The sequence below is a fragment of the Thalassophryne amazonica genome, chromosome 15 (assembly GCF_902500255.1).
Source record: "Thalassophryne amazonica chromosome 15, fThaAma1.1, whole genome shotgun sequence".
Taxonomy (NCBI): Eukaryota; Metazoa; Chordata; class Actinopteri; order Batrachoidiformes; family Batrachoididae; genus Thalassophryne; species Thalassophryne amazonica.
Window position 1 is genome coordinate 26,631,379 of NC_047117.1, and position 25,744 is coordinate 26,657,122.

Consider the following 25,744-nt stretch of genomic DNA (forward strand, 5'->3'; position numbering starts at 1 on the left):
AACATTAAAAAAAAAAAACAGCTTTTAAAGGAACCACGATTAATTAAAAAATAATAAATCTATTTCTGTAGAGCTTTCAATAGCTATTGTTACAAAGTACTTAACAGCAATGCACTTAAAATGTTAAGAACAACTATTAAAATTATTAAAACAAAAATGGATTGTATGCCACATGGCATTGATTATTTTTCCTATTGTATAGGAAAATGTTCCATTGGTTGATTTACGTAATTTTTGTGCAGTTTATTCCATACGTTTCGCTGCACTGAATGGCTCCACCACCTTTTCGTAAAAAAGCACCCATTGATACGAGGAAGCTAAATCCAATACGCCATAAACCGATGAGAAGCTTCGGCAGTGTTCCTGGAGACATCTCTAGTGGCCGTTGAAACACTGTCAGATGAAGAACTGGACAAGTACCAATTGTGATTTTTCACAGGATTGAGGAAAGCAGACCTAATAAGTTTTTTTCATCTAAATTCAGGTAAAATATCAAATGACAAGGCTCTATTAGTGTGAAGGTCTTATGTTACAGTATGTTTTTTGGCAATGCCTTGGTTTTGCTGCCCTCGAGTGGTTAGTGTTAGTACTTCACTTCCCTGGTTTTTTTTTTTTTAGCGACAACTCACATCTGCGTCAGTTACTCACACCTGTGTCTATTGTCACGTTATTTATACCACGCCTTGTTTGTCTTGAGTTGGGGATCCATTGTCTTTCTGTGGATGGTCTAAGAGCTTTGTGTAGTCCTCTGTGTAGTAACTAGTATGTACTGGGTTTTGATTTTCCGTCAGAGTATTTTTGTTAAGTGTTGAAACCTGAGTCCCTCACTGTTTTCTCCCAGCTACCTGTTTGCTTTTGTTAACTGTTTTTGCTGTAAATAAATCACCTGGGTTTTTGTCACCAATCCATCTGAGTCTGCCTTTGCATTTGGAGTTCTAAATTATTCCATTCTGAGTCCAGATCATAGCAGAATCCTCCTCCACTCCACTCTTATATGGGGTTCAACAGGGTTCAGTTTTATGATCCCTGCTTTTCTCCCTGTACGTGCTTCCCCTAGGGGCTATCCTAGTCGTGTCGCCTTTCATTGTTATACTGATGGCAGCCAGATATACGTCCAAGCCAGCACTTGTTCAGGCCTGTTTGAAGTTTGCCAGTGACCATCTGGATGATCCAGAGGAGGCATGGGAGAAGGTCATGTGGTGAGACCAAAATAGAGCTTTTGGTATCAACCCTACTTGTGTTTGGAGGATGATAAGAATCCCAAAAACACCATCCCATCCGTGAAGCATGGGGTGGAAACATCATTTTGGGGGTGCTTTTCTGCAAAGGGGACAGGATGACTGCACCGTATTGAAGGGAGGATGGATGGGGTCATGTATCATGAGATTTTGGCAAATAATGTCCTTCCCTCAGTAAGAGCATTGAAGCTGGGTTGTGACTGGGTCTTCCAGCATGACAATGACCCGAAACACACAGCCAGGGCAATTAAAAGTGGCTCTGTGAGAAGTATTTCAAGGTCCTGGAGTGGTCTAACCAGTCTCCAGACCTGAACTCAATAGAAAATCTTTAGAGAGAGCTGAAACTCGAAACCTGAAAGATCTGGAGAAGATCTAATTGGAGGAATGGACCAACTGCTGCAGTGTGTGTGTGTGTGTGTGTGTGTGTGTGTGTGTGTGTGTGTGTGTGTGTAAACTTGGTCAAGAACTACAGGAAACGTCTTACCTCTGTAATTGCAAACAAAGGTTTCTGTACCAAATATTAAGGTCTGTTTTTCTATTGGATAAAATACTTATTTCATGCAATAAAATGCACATTAATTATTTAAATATAACGCAATGCTAAAATACCCTCGGCCATATAAGCATTGTGTTCTTTAGGATTTGCAGTTGTTTAATTATTAAGATCCAATTGTCTTATGTACAATTTGTACATGTTCAATAAAGCCCCTCTATCAGTCAATCAATCAAAAACAATATTTAGGTTTTCACAGTGGAAGGTGAGCAAATCAAGGAATATTTGTAGATCACCCTCTGTGCATTTGCAGGTATTAATGAGACAAATTTAACTCCAGAGGAAGTTAGCTTCGAGTTAGCGGACGTTAGCGTGCACACTAACATCTGCAAAATGTCTTGTAAATGACTCTCTGCAGTTATCAGATTCCATCTTTCACCTCATGAAATATTTGTACCATTGAACTCACAAACATTCATTATTTGTAAACTATTTAATAAATTGTGGTCATAAGAAGTGACAGTTCCTTTAAAATCTTTTTGATTTGTTGTGACAACAAGGCATACAGTTCAGCAGAATTTACACAGTAAGGTAAGAGTTAAGTATTTGACTAGAAGGATGCTGTGGGGATGTTTTTCAGTGGCAGGAACTGGGAGACTAGTCAGGATTGAGGGAAAAATGAATGAAGCAATGTACAGAGACATCCTGGATGACAACCTGCTCCAGAGCGCTCTTGACCTCAGACTGGGGCAGCAGTTCATCTTTCAGCAGGACAATGACCCTAAGCACACAGCCAAGATATCAAACGAGTGGCTTCAGGACAACTGTGAATGCCCTTGAGTGGCCCAGCCAGAGCCCAGACCTGAATCCAATCGAACGTCTCTGGAGAGGTCTGAAAATGGCTGCACCAACACTCCCCATCCAACCTGATGGAGCTTGGCAGGTGCTGCAAAGAGGAATAGGCAAAACTGCCCAAAGAAAGGTGCACCAAGCTTGTGGCATCACATTCAAGAAGACTTGAGGCTGTAATTACTGCCAAAGGTGCATCAACAAAGTGTTGAGGAAAGGGTGTGAATACTTATATGCACATCATTTCTTAGTTTTTTATTTTTAAGAAATTTGCAAATATTAAAAAAAAAAACATTTTCCATGTTGTCATTATGGGATGTTGTGATTTTTGAGAGAAAAAATTAATTTACTCCATTTTGGAATAAGGTTGCAATATAAACTGGAAAAAAGTGAGGTGTTGTGAAAACTTTTCACGTGCACTGAATTTATTTAAAACCAGCTGTTAAGAATTTTGGAGTGATATTTCACAGCTGTTTGAGATTTGATCAACAGATAAACGCCTTTGTCAAAACAAGCCCCCCACCCCCCCTTCACACTCTGTCTAAAGTGAAGTCCTTCATCAATTGATGTGATCTTGAGGTCATTCACGTGTTCATCAGCTCTTCCCTTTAGTCTGGTGTTTGTCTTACCTTCACCTCCAGCTTGTGCAACATATGATGCTCATTTTGTAATGAACACTTCCAGAAGTGAGCATATTACCCCTGTCCGTTACTCACTCCACTGACTTCCAGTTCGCTTTAGAACTGATTTTAACGTTTGATTTTAAAGCCATTCATGGTCTTGTCTTACCTGTCTGAAATTTTAACTCTGCAGTTACAGCAGGGCACTGAGGTCATCTGGTCAAATATATTTAGAAGTCCTGAGGACAAAATATGAGCTTTGTGCGTTTGTGTTTTTGTGGTCACTGGCTCCAAACTGTGGAACAAGTTACCTCCTGATTTATTCACTATTTCTGACAGAGAACTTTTTCATTCAAAGCTTGAGACTTTTTTTTAAATGGCTTTTAATATCAAGTTGCACTGCGATGTTTTGCTTTTATATATCTTTTTGATTTAATTTTCTTGTATTTTTGGTTTCAGCCCCAAAAGATTTATTTCTTGATTTTACTTTTACTTCATTGATTCTTAAGGTATAGTTGAAGTGAAGGTTGAGAAAATGAAGTAAACTAAGGTCACTATGGGTTCTTTAAAGGTTTGGAGATCAAAGCATTTTCAGAAAGTTAAAAACTAATTATTACCCTGTTTATTATTTATTTAATTACTCTATTATCATTATTATTGCTTTTTTGAACTGAATAAACTCATGTGCTGTTGTAACTGTTCATTTTTGTTTCTTTCTTCAAAGACGGCTGCCCATTCCTCACTACTGCCACCTTGTGGTGATCTGTCAGTTCTTACAAAAACACACAAAACCATGAATTCAGTCAAATATTTTAATTTACAAAAATATTTTCAAACATCAGGAAAGCAAAGCAAACACAAAAAATAAAGTGCGCTGGTTGTTGTCAAGCTGCCTGAGTAGAGAAGCTTGAATCTTCGACTGGACTGGGTTGCTTGACGCGAGGACGTTTCGCTTCAAATCACAGAAGCTTCCTCAGCTAAAATTCTTGCTCTGGTCATGTGACTTCTGTCTTGACTCTTGCCTGAGAGTCAGTCACGGCCCGGCGGTTTTAACCTGCACACAAAAAGCAGAAAAAAACACACATTAAGACTTCATAAATGTCAAGGGTCACGTGTGTGTGACATAAACATACAACATGTATGATCTGACTATTTTCTCACCTTCTTGTTGGGAGCTCCGTCCAGCTGTTCGTCATAATACCGCTTGCTCTCTTGTCTCTGCAGCTCGTGATATTTCTCCTTTTCTTGTGGAGACAGAGCATTCCACTGAAAACAGACGACAACACACGGTCAGTTAACACTCTCACTGACACAACTACAAGATCATGCATGTGCAAGAGTGTGCAGGCAACACTCACCATCTCTCCCAGAATTTTGTTGACAGTGGCACAATTTTTCACTTGGAGTTGTGCCACCACATGGGGGTGCTGCTCCTTCCAGAAAATCATAAAGGAGTTGGGAGGTTTTTTGGTGTGAGGTTTGGCCTGTGCAGAGCTGGAGGGACGGGCGTGAACTGGTGTATGGAGAGGAGTGTAGGGAGGGACAAAAACTGGGGGACAGACAGCAGTGGAGGGAGGGACAAAAACTGGGGGACGGACAGGAGTGCAGGGAGGGGCAAAAACTGGGGGACGGACAGGAGTGGAGGGAGGGGCAAAAACTGGGGGACGGACAGGAGTGGAGGGAGGGACAAAACCTGACAGGTGAGATCTCAGCAGAACGTGACCAGAAAAACCAAAGTAATTTTCATTTCTGTTCAAGAAAATATAGAATGCTTGCAACAAAAACTGCAGTGTGATACAACAAACAACATAGATGATGAATCTGCATCCAAATCCAACAAAATCATGCACAAAACTAAAGTGCAAACCTCCACCAACACTAGTTTCTAATTCCATAAATTTTTACTTTGGAAAAAAAATTCAAGGTCAAAGTCATATTAGAAGGGGCTTTTCATGAGCTAAAATTTAATACAAAATATAGATCCAAAGGGCTTTTAACAGTTATGAATTTTTCAAAATTAAATATCTGCTAAATTTGCAATACGGATCAGACGAGAATCAAACTTTGTTCATTGAGCATTCCAGTTTGCACCTAATTGTCACAAATGAGAGTGACTGAGGCACTTTTGATTGAGATACAATGCAAAATGTACACCAAATGGGCTTTTCAATATTAAATTCAAATGTCCACAAAATCCACAATCCAGATCGGATCCAGATCAAACTTTGTCAGGTGATAGTGAGTGCCAGTCTGCACATCAGTTTCAAATATGAGTGATTGGGGCACGTTTGATGAAGATATCATGTAAAATATACATTAAATGGGGTTTTCAATGTTAAATTTAAATGGCCACAAAATCTATAATCTGGATCAGATCCGGATCAAACTTTGGCAGCCAATAAAAGATACCATCCTACATAACCCTCTCAAAAGAAATTTTATCTTTTTTGACAGTTATGAATTTTAAAAAATTCATTCAATGTTAAAAGATAGGGATTTTTACAATTTTCTGAGATTTTTCCTAGCTTTGCCCTTTAACCTATGACCTTGAAAACTGAATAATTTCTTGCCTGTCAGGACATGAATCTTCAGTAAAACTTTCATAAAGATATTTGAAAAACTGTGGGCTCCAGACTGTTCACAAACAAACAAACGGGCAAAAACGAAACGTCCAACTTCACTGGCAGAGGTAATAAATGCATGATTTAAAACACACAAGCAAAAACACACACATCATCTTTATCACAAAATATGAATTGTCAGGATTAATAGTCACAGTTTATCTTCATATTATATTTTCAAACACTGAAATGAATTAAGAACTCACCTGTGTTTTGTTGTAAACGTTCACTTCTAATGTTTCTCCAATTTCCTCTCAGTTGTAACAGAATTTAATCAAAAACTAGCGTATTTGGTTAATAAAAATGCTTTTTAGGAGGTGCAGTCTGTATTTGCGTCTTGTTCCTTCTGAGGTCGTGCTTCTTCTGGTCAACGTGAGTGATGTTCGAGCAAATAAATACTTCTGTCTAACGTGCGTGACGTCAGAGCGAACTAACCGTTATTGTGATGACCCAGGGGTCAAGTTAATGTCCATTAGACGTTTATCATGCTTTTATTTTTGAATTTCCTGTCAATCCGGAAGTACGTTGAAAGACGGTACCGGAATGTAACTTGACACAAGAAAAAAAAAGTGAACCAAGCGCGAGGAGAAAGACGGAGACGAAATGAGGAAAGTTTAGCTTCATTTGAAAGTGGCTACAAGGTAAATGTTGTAAATATGTGTAGTGATAATTAATATGTAAATGTAATATGTGTAGTAGAATATTAAGTTAAAACACTGAACTCCATTGGTTTGATAACTGCAATTATAAAGTATTTAAATCATAAGTCCGGGCGAACTAAATTCGACTGAATGCTACAATTTGTACTTTTGATCACATGGGTTAATGTTTTTTAAAGAAACATCTTAGTGTTTAAGTAATAAAGCATAACACATTTAAACATGTCATGAAATAAACAAAAACTTACTTATCTTTACAAAGCTAAGTTATTAAATTCAGATTATTTTTTAAATAACAAACGTGACACTTAAGTCACAATATAGAGTTCACACAAAGGCACCAGTACAAAGAGGTGAGTGAATAAAGGAAAAAATTAAAAAATAAACAATTACTGTAACTTAATGCGCAGAATATAAGTGGTTTAAAGGGCAACCGGGTCAAACAGTGTTTAAACAATGCTGTTTTAGAGGCTGACATAGTAAACAAAGAAACATTTATACAGAAACAAAACCTAATAACAGCAATAACGCTCCTTATCATATACCTATAAATGATACGCCAATATGATTGGATAAAACACTAAAGAATAAATGGCAATACACCCTTTTCGCAGACAGGTAATATTTTTCATACCACCCGAGTAATCAGCCAATCCGGACAGCGGAGCGGCGCCACGATAATATTTGGCAGCAGATTGAGCCACTAATTATGGATTCTTTTGACCAATCGAACATTTTAAGTTTTGTGTTTAAAATTTATGTGAAATTTGTAATTCATTTGCCTGAAACTCTCAAAGCCCAAAACTTTCAGTTCTTCAACAAAAAGAGGTGTTTCATAAATGTAATGCGCTTTTCCCTTTGTCCAATCACAATGGGTTGTCCCACTCACAGACCAATCCTATGGGTTGTTATAACTGCCTTGTAAAACAACACGGAATTGGAGTCGTAATTTGCATTTGATTCTGCATCAGCACCTGTTGGCCGTCCCGTGGACAAACCCGAAAAAGGATTTTTTTTTTTTTTCTTGTGCAATTTCAATATTGTGGACAAAACATAAATATACATAACAGGGATGACACAAAAAAGTCTTTAGACTTATTTCCATTGTGGTCTCTCAAAAAAGTAAAAAACAATATTGTGTTATATACTAGCTGAGTTACCCGTTCTATGCATGAGACTCAGATGAATGACGATAAAAGGTGATAGCATGTCATATCACTGCAATGCTCTGGCATGCTGCAAACAGCAGGTACATTTTAATTGAAAAAAGTGTGCTTTAACTGGTACGTGGTGCATGCTGGTCTGTTCGGATTGTAATTAAAGTGCACCCTAGCCAGCCGTTACTATGTAGTAAGTAAAGTGTTATAGTTGCTACCTGACCTGAGTAGCACTTGAACTGCGAAAATAATGGCTGCAGTGAACGGGTCGTGGTTGTAATTAAAGCGCACGTGCGCAAGTGCTTTGGGCCCGTTCGGATTTTAATTAAAGGGCACCCTAGCCAGCCGCTACTACGTAGTAAGTAAAGTGTGATGCTTGCTACCTAACCTGAGTACCATGTGAACTGCGAAAATAAGGGCTCCAGTGAGCAGGTCATGATTTAATATATAAGGCTGACTGTGTGTGTTCATGTGCATATCCTTTCAACCTAAGGTCCCCAGTGTCAGTTCCTTTTAAATGTTTAAACACACACACTTTATAGTATTTCCTTGCAAGAGTTAATTTGTCAACTTAAACTGTGTTGGCTTTTCTGTCCCATCTAATAAATGTAAATCAATGCAGAGTACAATATATATATATATATATATATATACACACACACACACATATACAGAGAGAGATCCTACATGGCAAATATGGAAGCAAAAAATAAAAAAAACTTTGTTAAACTGCGAAAAACTTGAAATTTTACATGTAACCAAACTTTCAAATGAAGGTCGGACATTTTTAAATAGGATTTATTTTATCGACAGATTGCTCCACATAAACAAGTTGGACAGGAAATAAATAATTACAGTATATTCTTGAAAGAAAACTGAAATGTCCTAAAATTATACATACAACTGTGTGCAACCTACAATATTTAACTGATTAAAATATAATAAAGAAAAAAAAAATCAATAAATAAAATCATTTTCTCAATTAAGAAATTCGCACCTGTTATTTATATTATTACAGACCTGCCAAAGTTTTAAATTTATTGCACAGTTAATTAGTATGGTGCAATTATGCATCTACCATTTAAAGTTATTTTGCTGTCATTCTGCACGCAGAAATTGTTTTAAGTGATTTGGCTTTTAATGGGTTGGTGGTCAAGTAGTTAGTGCACTTTGTTTCAGTGGGGAAGGTTCCTGGTTCAAACCCCACTCCTGCCATGTTTCTCCATGTAATGTGGAGTTGTGTCAGGAGGGCATCCGGCATTTTCCGGGTTCAGGTTGTGGGGCAAAAGCTCCCGCAGGGGACCACGGACTTCCCTTTCCCGTGCCACATTGACCACCTCTGACTGGGGGTTCCTGAGGTGTTCCCAGGCCAGTGTGGAGATATAAGCTCTCCACCTGGTCCTGGGTCTCCTCCCAGATGGACATGCCTGGAACATGTCCAGGCATGTCCATCTCTCTCATGTCCATCTCTCATGTCCATCCTTACCAGATGCCCGAACCACCTCATCTGGCTCCTTTCCATGCGAAGGAGCAAAGGAAAGAACAAAGTGATGCTTTGTTTTAATTAAACAGTCGGATTCCCCCAGTCCGCATTAGTTCTAAGTCAGCTGCTAGGTGCCAGCCAAGGCGACCCGCCGAGCTACTCCGAGCTCCCCACGGGTGACCGAACCTCTCACCCTAAGGGTTAGAGTTATTCCTATTTAAACAAATATACATTATAAAATAATCTGTTAGGGTACTATCTCACTGGGCTGCAACAGCTTGCAAATGGCATTTGCGAGGGAATTCCACTCATGTGACATGCACTGGGCGTCACTCTCCCCTTGCGTGAGTCACAGGGTGTCACACCTGAATTTTGAATGGTTCAGAGTTGGCAATGCGACAGGTCCTCGCCATATTCAGAGCCGTTGTAGTGGTCACGAATTCCACTAAATGTAGTTTTCACAACTCAATGTGCGGGACCTTTGTGAGGGGGTTGACAACAGATGAACCTACATTGTGAGTGATTGGAAACAAAAATGAGAATGTCACATTCCATACAGAATGTACGAGGTGCCATGGCAGCATGCCCAAATAGCAGAGATAAGTGCATCTAGAAGTGGCCAAGAGAGCCCAGCAGCCCCTCTGCTGCGCAATCTGGACTGTGTGATTGTTTGTATTGAGGAGCACAATATTTTATTGTTTTATCCTCTGCAATTTACAGACAGAGAGGTGGCTGTTCCAGCCCATGTGTGGAGAGGTGGTCATCCAGAGAAGCCCCTCAGCCAGTGTGCAGGGAGGAGTGCATACGGTCATCTTTGAGAAGCAAGAAGTACATCTGTATCTACTCTTTCAACACCAAAGAAGTGTGGATTTACCAATGAGACGGAGGGGGAGGTTGTCTCTGCTGGACGAATCTGTTATCATTGAGTGTGTTGCCACTATGCAAACCATTTATTATTATATTTAATTTTATTATTTACAGTGCTTTTTTTCCCCCCCGATGCCTACAGTCTGGGGCATTTTTACAGCTTCTTTACACATAACTATATTATAGCAGCATAACAGCAGCACACACCGATTCTGAACCCTTGTTGACAATAGTGACATTTCAGCGAGATACCAACTGAACTTTGCACATTTCATCACAAATTTATGTCTCCCACTACTCCCCAACAGGCACAGCCCAGTAAGATAGTGCCCTTATTATTAAAAACATACAAACAACTTAAAAAAAAAGGCTTAGTTTACATTTGGGTTTTCCTAAATACACATGTAAATACGTATTCATTACTTTTTTTACAGAATTACTTCCTGAAATTTTGTAGACCGAGTCCAATAATCCTGTGCTCGCTCTGATCATCACAGGGTTAAAAGGAAAAAAAAAAAAAAAAAAAAGGATGTTAAGAAATAGGCAGTGCACATACATACCCCTATGAAATTTAACGCTTTCTCCAAAATTTTCCTTAGTGCTTTTTTTTTTTTTTTTTTTTAAACAGAGCAAAGAATTTTCAACACAGCATTTCTAAACATCCTAGTTTTGTTTTGGATGCTTAAATTAGTTTACTTTGCACACAGAAACAAAATAAGTTCACAAAAACTACCAGGGTCAAAATGACTAGCCCCCTTCAGAATGGATCTTTTATTAGCACAAACCCCTGTTGTGCAGTGATGTACTTTAGGGCCCCTTCACACATAGTACGAATTTGGTCAAATTACAGCAAAACAGTTTGAATTAGCGCACCACAAAACTTTGCGCCGACAGGCAGGCATGCACGATCCTGGTGCGAAGGTTCGTGCAAGCGATGGTGTCTTTCGAGCAGGAACACAGTGCACCACATCACACCGCTGATGTGGAGGAAAAACCAGCTCTATAATTAGTGAATATCACTGGGTTGATATAAATAATACATAAAAGGGGACACAATACAGAAGCCCACGGTTAAATAACCCTGGTTAAATAAAAAGAACAAAAATGCCATGGGATTCCAACCCATACGGTTGGATTACCAGATGGAAACTTTACTACTGCACGACAATCACTGTTTTGTAACAGGAGCGTGAAATGGCTCAAATCAACAAGCAGATAAATTATTTTCTAAAAAAAGAAAAAAAAAAGCGCTGTGATAACTGACCAAACACCATTTGTTACAGCGTATTTCCGAATTGTCGTCTCGAAGAAGACAATCACTAGAGCCTTGGACAGGAATGCACTGAGGTTGCACACCAAGAAAAACCCCACTTCTGCAAAAGAGACACCTTAAAGCCAGACTGAAGCGTGTCCTGTGGTCAGATGAGACAAAACTAGACCTCTTTGGCCATAGAGACATTGCTTATGTTTGAAAAAAGAATGGAGAAGGGTATAACCCAAAGAACATCACCGCCACAATGAAACATGGCACTGGCAGTATTATGCTGTGGGGATGCTTCAGCGCATTAGATTTTGAAAGCAAATCTCAAGCAGTCGGCAACAAAACTGGATCTGGGTCTTCCCTTTGTCTTCCATCACGACAACGGCCCAAAACTACCTCCAGAAGACCAAAGTGAAAGGTAGTGTGACTGGCCCCCCACAAAGCCCCGACTTGAATCTCATTCAAAATCTGTGGGGTGAACTGAAGACCAAGGTCCATGCGAGAAGACCATCAAATCTGGAGGAGCTTGAGAGATTCACCAAAGAATGGGCTGAGAATCCTCAGGAAACATGTCTGAGACTTGTTGAAAACTACAACAAATAGCTGCAGGCTGTTATCCAGCAAAAAAATACATACTTGACTATTAGCATCTGGGGGCTAATAATTTTAACCTGGGTAGATTATGATTTTTGCAATGTTGCTTTGGTGTGCAAAATAAAATAGTGTTCAGTATCCAAAATAAAACTAGGATGTTCAGAAATGCTGTGGTGAAAATTTGTTGCTCTGTTAAAAAAAAGCATTAGTGTGCCCATGAAATGTTAAATTTCATGGGCACACTAATAATGTTGTCCTCTCATCACATTTTACCTGAAAGACATATCAAAATAATAATTTAGCAGTTTTCAAGGTCCAGAGCAACAGTGAATTCTCCAGGCAGTATCATGAGCGAGGACTCGCACACACTTGGTATGAACACGGTGCCAGCGTCAAGCCAAACCGTCCCTGCAGAGGAGGAGGAGCCATCCTGTCTGGTAGCCTGAAGCTAAACGCCTGCATTAAGGTGGTAACCATCAGGAAGAGCTCCATCTTAGCCAGCTGTTCTCCCATGCACACTCTGCGGCCTGAGGGCCACGAGGGATGAAATCGTTAGAACCTGACACACCTGAAACTCACAAGCATAATTCATTCCTCATAATACTGTTGCTGAATCACTAAGAATTTCATACCAATTCCAAATGGTATGAAGAACTCCTTTCTTAGAAGCTTTCCATTTGCATCCAAGAATCGTGCTGGGTTGAAAGTGTCCGGGTTCTCCCACACAGTGGGATCTCTATGAACTGACCACAGGTTGGGCACAATAACGGTCCCTTTGGGAATCGTGTAGCCTCGGAAAACTGGTGAAAGGAAAGCAAAAATTACAGCATTACGTTGGTGAATCTGTGCTCTTTATTACAACACACAGCTCTGTACATAATATTCAGTTTCCTTGAGGTGTAGTTACTCCTCAGGGTACCAAGTAGTTGAGTATTAACTCAGGAATTAGTGAAAAGTGGATTTTTACCTGTCGTTTCAGTGGCCATGTGAGGAATTGCCAAAGGCACGACAACAGCCATTCTCTGCACCTCCATGATCATCGCTTCAGTAAAAGGCAAGCTTCCCTTATCAGTCAGAGACGGGACACGATGTCTGCCCACCACTTCGTCAATCTCTGCATGTACCTTCTCTGAGATCAAGAATAGGAAAATCTGGTCAGTGGTAACTGATGTAGTACTGTAGACGTGAAGGAGCAAAAATGACATGTAACAAGGTAAAGTTTTCCCATGGTGCACGACTAGCTACGCTGCAAGCCGTTGCCAAAACTGTACAACCTGCAGTTCCTGAGATATCCTGTGCAACAGCCATGAAATTACACATGGATGGGCAGAACATACTCAAACATGCAGTGTTTTTGTTTGGCATGTGAATGGTACAGTAGTGAAACTGCTGTGGTTTTTGAGTCAGTCATTTTACAGTCTTAAGACAGGAAGCAGATAAACGGTGGCTTTTATCAAATGATTTCCACTTTGGTAGGGGAAGATGTCCGGTAAGGCCTATGGATCAAAATATGTATTATGCAACATAAACTACACCCATTTCTGTAAAATCTGAAGCTGTAATAAAAAGCTTTCTTCATATCAACTACAAAAGCAATCAAAATACAGGGTCATTCTATTCCCAGTTTCATATAATGGCAAGAAACCAAACAACTAGTGTGGAAAATTTTTGACTGGTACCTTTGTTAGGTTGTGAAATACATAGGCTTCAACAAAAGGATGGTGGTGATTGGAGGAGGGGGCCTATTCGTGAGCAACAATCACAATGTTCCACAAATCATTACTTGTTTGGAACTATTCATACTACATGCTTGTGATATGGAAGTATGGCGCTACATTATTAGACGTCTTCACCTTCTAGTATTCTTAGTCTGCAGTTGCACATTTGCCAAGTTATGTCATGCTGAAAATCATGTATACTGTAGATATTTAAAAATATCACATTGAAACACATTGTTTCAAGTTTTTAAATACACTAGTCCTGCTGTAGTACCTTCTTATAGCAAGTACAAAGGTGCATGTCTGAAAGAAATCAAAACTTATGGACTTGAGGTATATTAAAAAAAAATGTACCCCAAAAAAAAATACTTCCAGACCTACAAAATAGTTAAAGTGCATATTACTGATGCATGACAATGCCCGACTCCCCCAACCAACCATACCACTGGAAAGTAGATGTTTTAATTACAAAATGCACCAAATTTGGTAGTTGGTACCTCAAACAAAACTATATTTATGACGGTATCAGTCATGGTTTTCAAATGTTGAGGCATTTTTCTTCCTTGGTTGCCATGGCTTTTCTTGACCAATACATGCAGCTTTTTTTTTTTTTTAAACATGGCCCTGTTTCCCTATATGCCCCTAAGGCTATATTAATTGTCTGAGTCAGAATAATTCAAACAATACCACCAAATACTAAAAAAAACAAAAAAAAAAACATGGTACCTAAACATTTGACCACCTGAAAAATCTATTATGACTTGTTTAGAAAGAAGGTTATGTCCACAACTTCATAGTATTTGTTGTTTTGTCAAAAAGCCAATGTATAGATAATTGTTTTAGAAATTTGAACCAAAATGCCACATTAGCCTGTGCAAAGATGCAATGTTTTATTGGTTTTAATTATAACTCTGTTTGGTTACATATGTTTAAGACAGGGGTCACCAAAGCTGCTCCTGGAGATCACCTGCCCTGCATGCTTTCCCAACTTTCCCTGCTCCACCCACTGCCAATTACTAACATCAGCTGTACTCAGCCAGGAAACACCAGAAGTAACTAATCAGATGTGGTTGCAGCAGCTACACAAAGAAACCATGGAGGGCAGGTGCACCTCAGCCCCAATGTGGATGGCATTTATGCACAAGATAGTGCCACAAGTTGCCAAATTTCAAAACTATGTCTAAGCAGCTAGTAAAGGATAGAATGTTAAGGACTAACTTTTACCTTGGATATCAGGGTATAACACCATGTAGAGCAGAATCCATAACACTGAATTAGATGTGGTGTCTGTTCCAGCAACAAAGAGATCTCCTATGATATAAAAGAGATAGTCCTCTGTGAAACTGCTGTCCTCTTCTCCAGCCATCTCCTGGTTCAACATCTCCATCAAGTACATGTCGATAAGGTCCCGTGGGTTCTGAAGGTCTAATGTTGACCTATGCTCTGTAATGATTCGCTTTAAAAACACTGTGATGTCTTCTTCCACCTGTCGCAACTCCTTGAACACCCCAAAAGGCAGGTAGTACAGGAGTGGAAAGATGTTGATAAGGACGGCAGGGCTGTTCACGCCGATCTCCATCCCACGTGCCATCAGGTCCAACAGAGTACGGAAGTTGTGGTCTTCGTGATGAAAGCGCTGGCCTAGGCTCATTGAACAAATAACATTTGACACGGCGTTGCTGATGAGAGGAGCCATATCCACACCAGCATTGCCAGATTCCTCACTTCGTCGCAGCAGTTCCGTCTTGATATTGGCTAGTCCTTCCAAGATGCAAGGTTCTAAGCTCAGCTTTCCCAGGCCAAAGTTACGGAGTGTGGTGTGACAGAACTTGCGCTGCTTTCTCCACACTGGCCCATAAGGTGCAAAAACTATTCCTGAAATTCAATTAAAAACATAACAGCAACTTACCCACAAACAATCCAAGCAAAAACAGCAAGTCAGTCAAGGCCAAATTTTACGATCTCAAATAATTAATTTTAAGAAAACTGATTAATTAATTATAAAAAATTACTCGAGACAATTTCTGAAACTGCTTATTCCAATTAAGGCTCATGAGGGCTGGAAGCTATTGCAGTGGTATACAGAGGTAAAATTATAAAAAAAAAAACCCCAAAAAAAAACACATCACTGTCCATGTGCTTATGGACCTGACTATCTTTGCAAGATATGATGTCCAGTGTGACATGATCCAAAGCAGTTCCAGTAGTGCAACAGATACGAGAATATTTACAGAGGAATCCTTCAAATGGTGATACAAGTACCAAATTTGGCACAAATACTCCTTAGACATCACTCTTTTGAAAAAGCAGAGTGTCTACTTGAATTTTCAATAGGTAGCCAGGTAGGGGCCAAGTGAAGAAATTACACAGGGGTAAAAAAAAAAAAAAAAGCTCCAATCATATTGAAAGATATTCCATATTATTTGTCTGATCATAAAGATTTCCAAAAGGTATAGTTTGGACCATCTAACTGAATCCTATGGAGTTATGGGGTGAAAAATAGCAGAAATGGTGAGAAAGGTCAATTCCAATTTGTACAGGAGTCAAAAGTTAAAGTTGCTCCAGTTTTTGTAAAAAAAAAACAAAAAAAAAAACAAACACGCAAATTATTAGATGAGCCAATAGGATTAATAAATGGAATAGTTTTGACTGTGATGAGTGCTTGGTCTACAAAGTAAAGGTTAAACAATGTCAACATCCTTTGGATTCAATGACATGTGACATATGTTACCCCGTAATATGATAATTAAGCATGACACATGATGCAAAATATTCCTTTTTAAAACCCCATTAACACAACCAATAATTTGCATTAATTTTTCCCAAAATTAGAGCTACTAACTTTTGACCTCTGTACAAACTGAAACTGACCTTTGTCACCATTCTTGCTGTTTTTTACCTCATAACATTGAGTCATAGATAGTCCAAAACTATATCTTTTTGGAATCTCTGAACAGACAAATAATATGGTATAGTTTTCAGTATGATTGGAGCATGTTTTAATTTTGACCCTGTGAAATACTTCAATTGACCCCTACCTGACTGCCTATTGAAAATTCAATTGGACACCTGCCTTTTCAAAAGGGTAATGTCTAAGGTGTATTTGTGCCAAATTTGGCACTTGGATCACCATTTGAAGGATTCCTCTGTAAATATTCTCTTATCTGCTGCACTACTGAAACTGCTTTGGATCATGTCTGCCAAATTTGGTACTTGCATCACCATTTGGAAGATTTTTTTCAGTTATCTGCTGCACTGCAGTATTCAACTATGAGGTTGCTATTAAGTGTGGTTACTTAAAGCACAGTACACAGGCTTTAGTGGTGTTAATTAGCAGTGTAACCATTTGTTCAATAGTGCATAATTATGTGCAACAATGAATCAGTGTGTTTTCATACAAATAGAATGAACACTTCATATCTACATGGAAATGGTACCCCACATGGAGGCCGCTGCTGGCCTGTCATCAGAGGATTAAAGAAAAAACAACTGGATGCTCAACTCTACACAATACAGGGTTTTCATGTGACGTATCAGTCACGTGATTCTGCGCCCCTCGGCCATTCTGGATTACGATGCGGTGGCCGCTGTGATACACTATGTGCATTTGGTAAACAATTGCAGAAGCTTCAACAATGGTCAACTTTTGTGATGTCGTCAGTTGTTCATACAGAGGTGATAAAATGAGGCAGGTCGCTCATTTTACAGCCTACGAGAAGTTATTGTGCATCAAGTAGTGGAGTGTTGCAAGCTTTCTAAGCAACACAGAGAGACCTGGCTCAGCAGATGTGAAGGAAGCTTTAATATGGCCAGAACCAAGCAGACCGCCCATAAATCCAAAGCCGCCTGGAAGAGCGCTTCGGCTACCGGCGGCATGAAGAAGCCTCACTGTTACAGGCTCAGTAATGTGGCGCTGAGAGAGATCCATCGCTACCAGGAATCGACCGAGCTGCTGATCCGCAAGCTGCCCTTCCCAGCGCCTGGTGAGAGAAATCGCTCAGGACTTCAAGACCGACCTCCGCTTTCAGAGCCCCACTGTGATGCTCTGCAGGAGGCTGGCGAGGCTGACCTGGTTGGCAGCTTGTGGATCAGCAGCTTGGTCGATTTCTGGTAGCGGTGGATCTCTCTCAGCACCATGGTGCCGGGTCTGTAATGGTGAGGCTTCTTCACACCGACGGTAACCGGAGAGCTCTTCCAGGTGGCTTTGGTAGCGAGCTGCTTCCTCTGACCTTTTCCTCCGGTGGATTTACAGGTGGTCTGCTTGGTTCTGGCCATATTAACCCTCTGGGGCCGACGCGTCATATACGACGGCTAAGACCAAGCTTTACTAAATTATAAATAAGGTTTGAATGATATGAGATAGAAAATTACTTTCTTTTTTGCTGAAAAGTTAACTCCGCGGACTTTGGAGCCAGCCATCGGCCATCTTTGTACTCCTCATAGAAGCTGTGTGATGACGTGTGCAATGTGAGTGTCCAATCAGAATTGGTTCACCGTGACATGGTTTTCCAAAATCCAATCGTAGGGCAGATTTACCTCACGTGAAAAGCTAAAGATCGTTTTCAGGAGTGATGTGTTACTAGTTGGCCCGTTTGAATAGCCCCCTGGGTGCTCCAACAAGTACATACTCAGTGTGCCCTGTGCCATTATGCACAGCAATCAGTGAAAGTAGGAGCACACGGAGTGCCTCTGATGACAATCTCACGTGCTCAAACAAAGAGTGTGTAACTATCAGGATTGCTCCACTAGTTTGCATGTGAATGTTACTGGATAACTCTGTTGCTTTCTCTGTGTAAAGCACTGTTTACCATATCAATGGACAACAAAATACATAGACCATTTTGTATATATTGTTCAAAATGTGCATTTGTGTTTATTGTTTGAACCTTTTTGTTGTACAGACTTTCACACAAGACTTCAAATTACCTTTATAACGTGTCAAAACAGTTGTTTATTATAGTTTGCTGTGTGTTTTGAATAAATGTGTGGAAAATTATTTTTCACTTTATTTTTTCTTTGCCTATTTTTGATTGTAAACCTTTATTACACTTATAAAACACAACAAAAACATATATTCTGAAGGCACAGGTTGTCCTGAAAAAAAGAGACAAAACTTGATTGTGGGATGCAGGGAGAGCTGTTAACAGCAATAATAAAACATTTATGCCAGGCGAGTGAACTGTCCAAAAAATGCCCTCGGACCCCAGAGGGTTAAGCTTACGCTGTGAAACTGCCAGCCACTTTGTTACATCGTCATTAAATTCACTATCAGGTATAACATATGTATCCAATGAACCAACTGTTACACATCGATCACAATAAATAGCTTTATCTCGAGGGTTTAAAGCCTTGTAATAAGCTTTCATTCTCTCTTATTTTCTTTCATGCGGCAGCCGCATAGTAATCCATGATGCAGACAGGAGCAAATCGGTCACGTGATTGAAAACCCTCTATACAGGGTTGGGCAATCATGTACCATGATGGGCCAAGACACTGCAGGTTTTCCTTGCAACCAATCACCTCAGCAGGTGGGTTTACACCTGAGCATCACCTGCTGAGGTGATTGGTTGCAAGGAAAACGTGCAGTGTCTTGGCCCTGGATGCCTTCCCTGCTGGTGCGTGATATGGAGGCTCATGCCGATTCTCACAAGAGAAGGCATGGGAGCATGAACCTTCTTCACCAAAGAAGTGCAATCTGCAACTGCACCACTAGATAACACTAAATCCTGCACACTAACTTTAAAGTGCATTTGCCGCATTTAAGAATGAGGCTGAATAAAGTGAGTCTTTTACCTTTGCGCTTTGTCAGGATGGTGATGGCGGGAATGTCTGGTCTGTCAGAAAACACGTCAGCATGGTCCGACAGCGCATCCCTGATGACGTCATAACCATTCAGCACAACGATCAGCTGCCTCCCTGCGTAAATACTGTATAAATCACCGTAAACTTTGGCCTGCTGCATTAAAACCACCTGAGGAGACGCCTCGGCGGAGCGGCCTCCTTCAGTCCTCTTCCACACGAAAGAAGGGACGAGAAAACGACTGAAGTTACCGACTACCGGCCACGGAGTCGGACCGGGAGGAATATTACCGACTTTCCGCCGTTTGCAGTGAATATAGAGCGAGAAATACAGCGTCAGAAATATTGCTAACGCTAAACCGTCTATATGGGATAAAAGCGAACCGAGTAGCTGCTGCAGCCATGACAACGACGTCATGGTGTCATTTAGTCCAAAAGACCGAACCCCTGCGTCGCTAATTTCATCCCATTTTAACAAAAACTAACTTCAAAGCTTTGCTAAAGTCATCAACATACAGCGACCGACTCGCGCTCTTCCGGAACAGCTGATAAACAAAAAGCGACGTTTCACCGTTACGCGTTTTCTATTGGTGGATACAGAACTACTCCTTATGTGATTGGTGCGTCTTGTGTTGTCAGGTCGGCTTATTTTAAGTCAATTTTTTTTAACATAATGAATTAAAGTGCAAGGTATCGCTGTCTTTTTGTATACTACCCTAATCATAATTAAAACATTGTTCATAAGTTTTGACTTGAGGATTCCTCTGTTTTTGAGAAATCCTTTAAAAATGTTTAGGAATGGTTTAATGACCAACAACTGAATTGATGGACTGGTCGGCTTCAGTTTTACTGTCCTGGATCAAGACTAATAAACAGGTTTTCAGTGAATTTCTGGACTCCTGCAGGGACATTAATGTCCCTGATGGGTTGTTGGACTTTGAGATCAAGAGACGCCTGGGAAGATTTTACGGAGTCAGGAAGTCGCTGTCGGTGTTTGGTGGTGCCAATATGTTTGCAGAAGAACAAAGGTCCAAGGCCTTAGGGTCCTAGTGTGTCCTGTGTGACTATATGGTTGTGAGACTTAGATACCAACTAGTGGCCGAAGACAACTGGATGTCTTTCGTACTTGGTCTCTTCAGAGGAGCCATGGGTATCACGAGAATGACTTTGTTTCAAACAAATGGTTACTTCAGCAGACTCAGATGATGCCTACCACTTGTATTGTGAGGGAATATCAGCTACAACGTTTTGGCCATGTGATGCGTTTCTCAGGGCATGAACCACAAAGTACAGGTGCGACAGTGTTGAGGATCCCAACTGGACAATGCCAAGGGGATGCCCATTTTTCATCTGGCTGTAGACGATCCAGGGGTGCTCAAGTTCGGTCCTCGAGAGCTACCTTCCTGAGACAACTTGTCTGGGAGACAACTAAGAGTATCAGGAAGGTAGCTCTCGAGGACCGAACTTGAGCACCCCTGCAAGGGACTAGTTGACTGTTTGTATTGTTGCCATCATGTTCGTGGGAGGTGATGGTCTAGTGGTTAAGGTGTTGGGTTTGACACCAGAAGATCCTCGGTTCACATCCCCGCCTGACTGGAAAATCACTAAGGCCCCTTGGGCAAGGTCTTTAATCCCGTAGTTGCTCCCGGTGTGTCGTGGGCTGCCTTGTATGGCAGCACCCTGACATCGGGGTGCATGTGAGGCATAATTGTAAAGTGCTTTGAGCGTCTGATGCAGATGGAAAAGCGCTATATAAATGCAGTCCATTTACCATTTATTTGCCATCCAAGACCCAAGTGCATCCTAGCTATTTAAAATACATGCATAAAATGTGCACTGGATTGGTGGCATTGGATGAATTTAGAGCAATTATCCTCTGCCACAGCCAGTTTTCTTTAGACAATTAAGGGGATGAATACATGAACATTGTTTGTGAGTCATAGGCTTCTGTGGCTGTGAATGACTTGATAAACTGCATAGTGCAATTTTTTACTGTTGCTTAACCAGTTAAGTTATGGGAACAGCAGTGGATTTTAAAAAAATGTGTGAAATTTAGCTCCAGATTGCCAGAAGTCACACTTGGAATCAGTTCTAGATTTGAGCTGGTTTCTTGTGTTAATGCCCTTTTCTTTCTTTTGATGGGCATTTTACTTAGAGTTGAAGAACCTTGCACCAATTGCTAAAACTCAAATCACTGCTTACTTGAATTAATGGATGTGAGAGTCTTTTAAGACAGCATTCAGGTGGAATTTAAACTGAAATCAACCCAGTTTTCTGGAATACCCTTCAGGCCAAAAGGCACTGCCTTCAGGTAGTGGTAGGAAAATTTCACATTCATGTTTTTATGGGAGGAAACCCTTGCAACATAGAGAGAACAAAATATAGGAAATTGATCCTAAGACCTGTAAAGCAATAATTATTTGTGGTGCTTATTTGTAGAACATTTGAGCACTTCTTTACTAGGTGGTTATTTGGGGCTTCTTTTCTCGAGAGGTTTGTCCTTTTTTGGAGAAAGTATTGCTTCTTTCTTTGTAGGGCCCTGGCAACATGGAGAGTAAACAAACTTCTTGGGGTTTTTTGTTTGTTTTGCTTTGTTTTTAGCTCCTGCAGTTGTTTTTCCGGTTAAAACTGAAAAATATATATCTTACACTTATTTTTATTTTAATAATACTTTTTAAATGATTATAAAATTCAACAACAAACATTGAATTTTCAATTTCAAAATTTATTTTTTCAGTCTTTTTTTATTTTCAGATTACAAAACTTTTGGCCTGGATTTAGCTCCATAGAAGGAGCTCTGGGGTGTTAGGTTATGCAGACTCGCTGTTGGTTTGTTAGGCAGCCTGCCACACTGGTGGCAAACATGACTTTCAGTTGTAGCCACAAGAGGGCGCCGTTGTAGGGCCAGTTGTCCAATCGATATTTCTCTTCTCCAGCAGTAACTAAAAACAATGTAATTGTTTTGGTGTCATGTTATTTTGTTTAAAATTATTGCCCTTTCTGTGGCCAAGTTAATGTCTTCATGCCATATTTGCACATATTTACATTTCATTTGTCAATGAACTGCATTAAACATTGTTAAATACTTAAAAATGGACTTATGACTCTATTACTGTTGCTGACACATTCAGATTTCACATTAAAGAGGACTGCATGTTTAACAAGAGCAATTAGAGATTTCTGACAATCCGGATCAGCTCCAAAATTCAGTGGAGTCTTTTATGCCCTAATATCTATCTGTGGTGCAGATTTGGTGAGAATCCCTGAAGTAGTTTTGACGTAATCCTTCAAAGCCTATATAAAGTGTAATCTTATCCAGAAATCTTGATCCAGAATCTGGATCCAGATCCGGATAACCTTAAAAAAATAATTGTATATTTCATGGACTATGTTGTGTGGGCCGCTGAAGAGGAGGTACTGCTGGCCCACCACCACAAGATGGCGCCCTGCTTGAAGTGCGGGCTTCAAGCACGAGAGGGCGTCGGAGCAACCAGGAGTGACAGCTGTCACTCATCATCCGTACCAGCTGTCACTCATCCACTACTCATCACCACCACCATAAAGGCCGGACTGCAACTCCACCTCCCCACCGAGAAATCAGCTACCATTCAGGTAATTTCTCTGCTGACTGACACTTTGTGTGTATAACCTGAACTTCTGTTGCAGCCGTTTTTCTGGAGTGTTGCCTTGTCTGGGGAATTGGCGTTTGGTGTGACAGCGACGGCTTCGCCTCACACCCCAACCCAGATAAGTGGTTGACCAGGAGCTGCACGAGTGTGCGATTGGAGGTGGAGGTTCTCCCTCCTTACTGCATACAGACGGTGGGATTACTGAGTGTGCGAACTCACACTCATCAGGACTGTCTCTGTTTTCTGCCAGCAGTACCGGGTCTGACTGCTGAAGACAGCGGCCACCTGGGGCGCAGGGCTTGGCGGTTCCGGTGTTCTTCAGCTCCGTTGGTGGTGGAAGCTGTGGGGATCCAGCTCTTCTCTCGCCAGGCGTCTTCTATCGTCGAGCCTGCCCACACGTCACCTGGTGTATGATTGACAGTCCACCATATTGTTATTGTCTGTACGTCGTCGTGCGATTCACAACATTAAATTGTTACTTTTGGCTTATCCATTGTCCGTTCATTAACGCCCCCTGTTGTGGGTCCGTGTCACGTCACTTTCACAACAGGATTTCTCGGCCAGCGTCATGGATCCCGAGGGGCGTCAACCATCGCTTGAACAGCCAATGGAAGAGCGAGGTGCACAGGCGCCAGCAGGAGGCGTGTTGGGTGAGCTGCAGCACATCTTAACCGCCTTTACCGCTCGGTTGGTCTTAGTTACCGAGCAGAGCAGTGTTCTCAATCGTAGGATAGAGGCTCTCACCGCCCAGGTGGAAGCGCATGCTCAGGGCGCTGCTGCAGCACCTCCTCCTGCTGACCGTGTGCCAGAAACAGACATTCCGCTGGTCGTTCAACGAACCCCCCCACCGTCCCCTGAAGCATACATAAGTCCTCCGGAGCCGTACGGAGGCTGTGTGGAGACGTGCGCGGACTTCTTGATGCAGTGCTCGCTCGTCTTTTCACAGCGTCCCGTCATGTACGCGTCAGACGCTAGCCGGGTGGCTTACGTTATAAATTTGCTTCGAGGAGAGGCACGCGCCTGGGCTACGGCGCTTTGGGAGCAGAATTCACGGCTCCTAACGGTTTATACTGAGTTTGTGAGGGAGTTCCGACAGGTGTTCGACCACCCTCATAGAGGCGAGACCGCTTCAAGTGTGCTGCTGTCGATACGGCAGGGGCGTCGGAGCGCAGCGAAGTATGCAGTCGACTTCCGCATCGCGGCAGCGCAAGCCGGCTGGAACGCTGTTGTGCTCCGCGCCGCCTTTGTAAACGGACTGTCTCTGGTCCTTAAGGAGCACCTGGTGGCGAAGGACGAGCCGCGGGATTTAAATGGGCTTATCGACCTGGTTATACGGTTAGACAACCGATTAACGGAACACCGACGGCAGCGAGACGAGGGGCATGGTCAGGAACAAGCCGTCCCTCTTCCTCCCGGGTCTGAAAGGGAGCCGACTTCCCCACGCTCCACTGCCAGGGCTCTCCACGTGACAACAGCTCCCCCTGCTGACGTTGCTATGGAAACAAGCAGGGCCAAAAAACGATCAGATCAGAGACAAAGGAGGCTGATCCGTGGAGAGTGTTTTCTCTGCAGCTCTACTGAGCACACACAGAGAGAATGCCCCAAACGGTCAAAACAGCAGCACTCGTCCTTAGATCGTCACAACACCCACGTGGGGAAACCCCGACGATCTGCACGAATCCCAGTCACGATCCTGAGTGGGGATCTAACCCTTCACACCCCAGCACTGGTGGACACGGGGTCGGAGGGGAATCTGCTGGATAGCAGATGGGCAAAGGAGGTTGGGCTCCCTCTAGTGGCCTTACCGTCACCATTGTCGGTGCGGGCACTAGATGGCACCCTTCTTCCACTAATCACACACCAGACACAGCCAGTGACATTGGTGGTGTCTGGGAATCACAGGGAGGAGATTGTGTTTTATGTAACACCTTCTACCTCCCGAGTGATTTTGGGTTTTCCATGGGTGTTAAAACACAATCCCCGGATTGATTGGCCGTCTGGGGTTGTGGTTCAGTGGAGCGAAACCTGCCACCGGGAGTGTTTAGGATCCTCGGTTCCACCCGGTGTGACAGCTAAGGAGGAGGTTTTAGTCCCCCCCAATCTGGCGGCGGTGCCGGCTGAGTACCACGACCTTGCTGACGTCTTCAGCAAGGATCTGGCACTCACGCTGCCCCCGCACCGTCCGTACGATTGTGCCATTGATTTGATACCGGGCGCTGAGTTCCCGTCCAGCAGGCTGTACAACCTCTCACGTCCGGAACGCGAATCAATGGAGACCTACATCTGGGACTCGTTAGCTGCCGGGTTGATCCGGAACTCCACCTCCCCGATGGGTGCTGGTTTCTTTTTTGTGGGCAAGAAGGACGGCGGACTCCGTCCATGCATTGATTACAGAGGGCTGAACGAGATCACGGTTCGCAACCGATACCCGTTACCTCTGTTGGATTCAGTGTTCACGCCCCTGCATGGAGCCCAAATTTTCACGAAATTGGATCTTAGGAATGCTTATCACCTGGTTCGGATCCGGGAGGGAGACGAGTGGAAGACGGCATTTAACACCCCGTTAGGTCACTTTGAGTACCTGGTCATGCCGTTCGGCCTCACCAATGCGCCCGCAACGTTCCAAGCATTGGTTAATGACGTCTTGCGGGACTTCCTGCATCGGTTTGTCTTCGTATATCTAGACGATATACTCATCTTTTCTCCGGATCCTGAGACCCATGTCAAGCATGTACGTTAGGTCCTACAGCGGTTGT

At 41.9% G+C, this 25,744-nt stretch overlaps 1 protein-coding gene across 1 annotated transcript; it reads right to left on the reverse strand.

Annotated features, from left to right (window-relative positions):
* Positions 1 to 12,132: 12,132 nt before the first annotated feature.
* On the reverse strand, positions 12,133 to 19,892 carry LOC117526446 (cytochrome P450 2U1). The gene is made up of 5 exons (XM_034188518.1): positions 19,354 to 19,892; positions 14,785 to 15,435; positions 12,810 to 12,971; positions 12,475 to 12,642; positions 12,133 to 12,369 (listed from the first exon to the last, which is right to left on the reverse strand). Exons 1-5 carry the CDS (start codon positions 19,775 to 19,777, stop codon positions 12,188 to 12,190), a joined length of 1,587 nt encoding a protein of 528 aa, XP_034044409.1. The 5' UTR covers positions 19,778 to 19,892; the 3' UTR covers positions 12,133 to 12,187.
* Positions 19,893 to 25,744: the final 5,852 nt, after the last annotated feature.

Bases quoted from the DNA above. Each gene is read 5' to 3' on its own strand.
- LOC117526446 (XM_034188518.1), bottom strand. From the start codon at position 19,777: ATGACGTCGTTGTCATGGCTGCAGCAGCTACTCGGTTCGCTTTTATCC. The intron at 12,643-12,809 runs GTAAAAATCCAC...TCCTTTCACCAG, and splicing joins CATGGCCACTGAAACGACAG to TTTTCCGAGGCTACACGATT. The intron at 12,370-12,474 runs GTATGAAATTCT...CGTGGCCCTCAG, and splicing joins CTTCATACCATTTGGAATTG to GCCGCAGAGTGTGCATGGGA.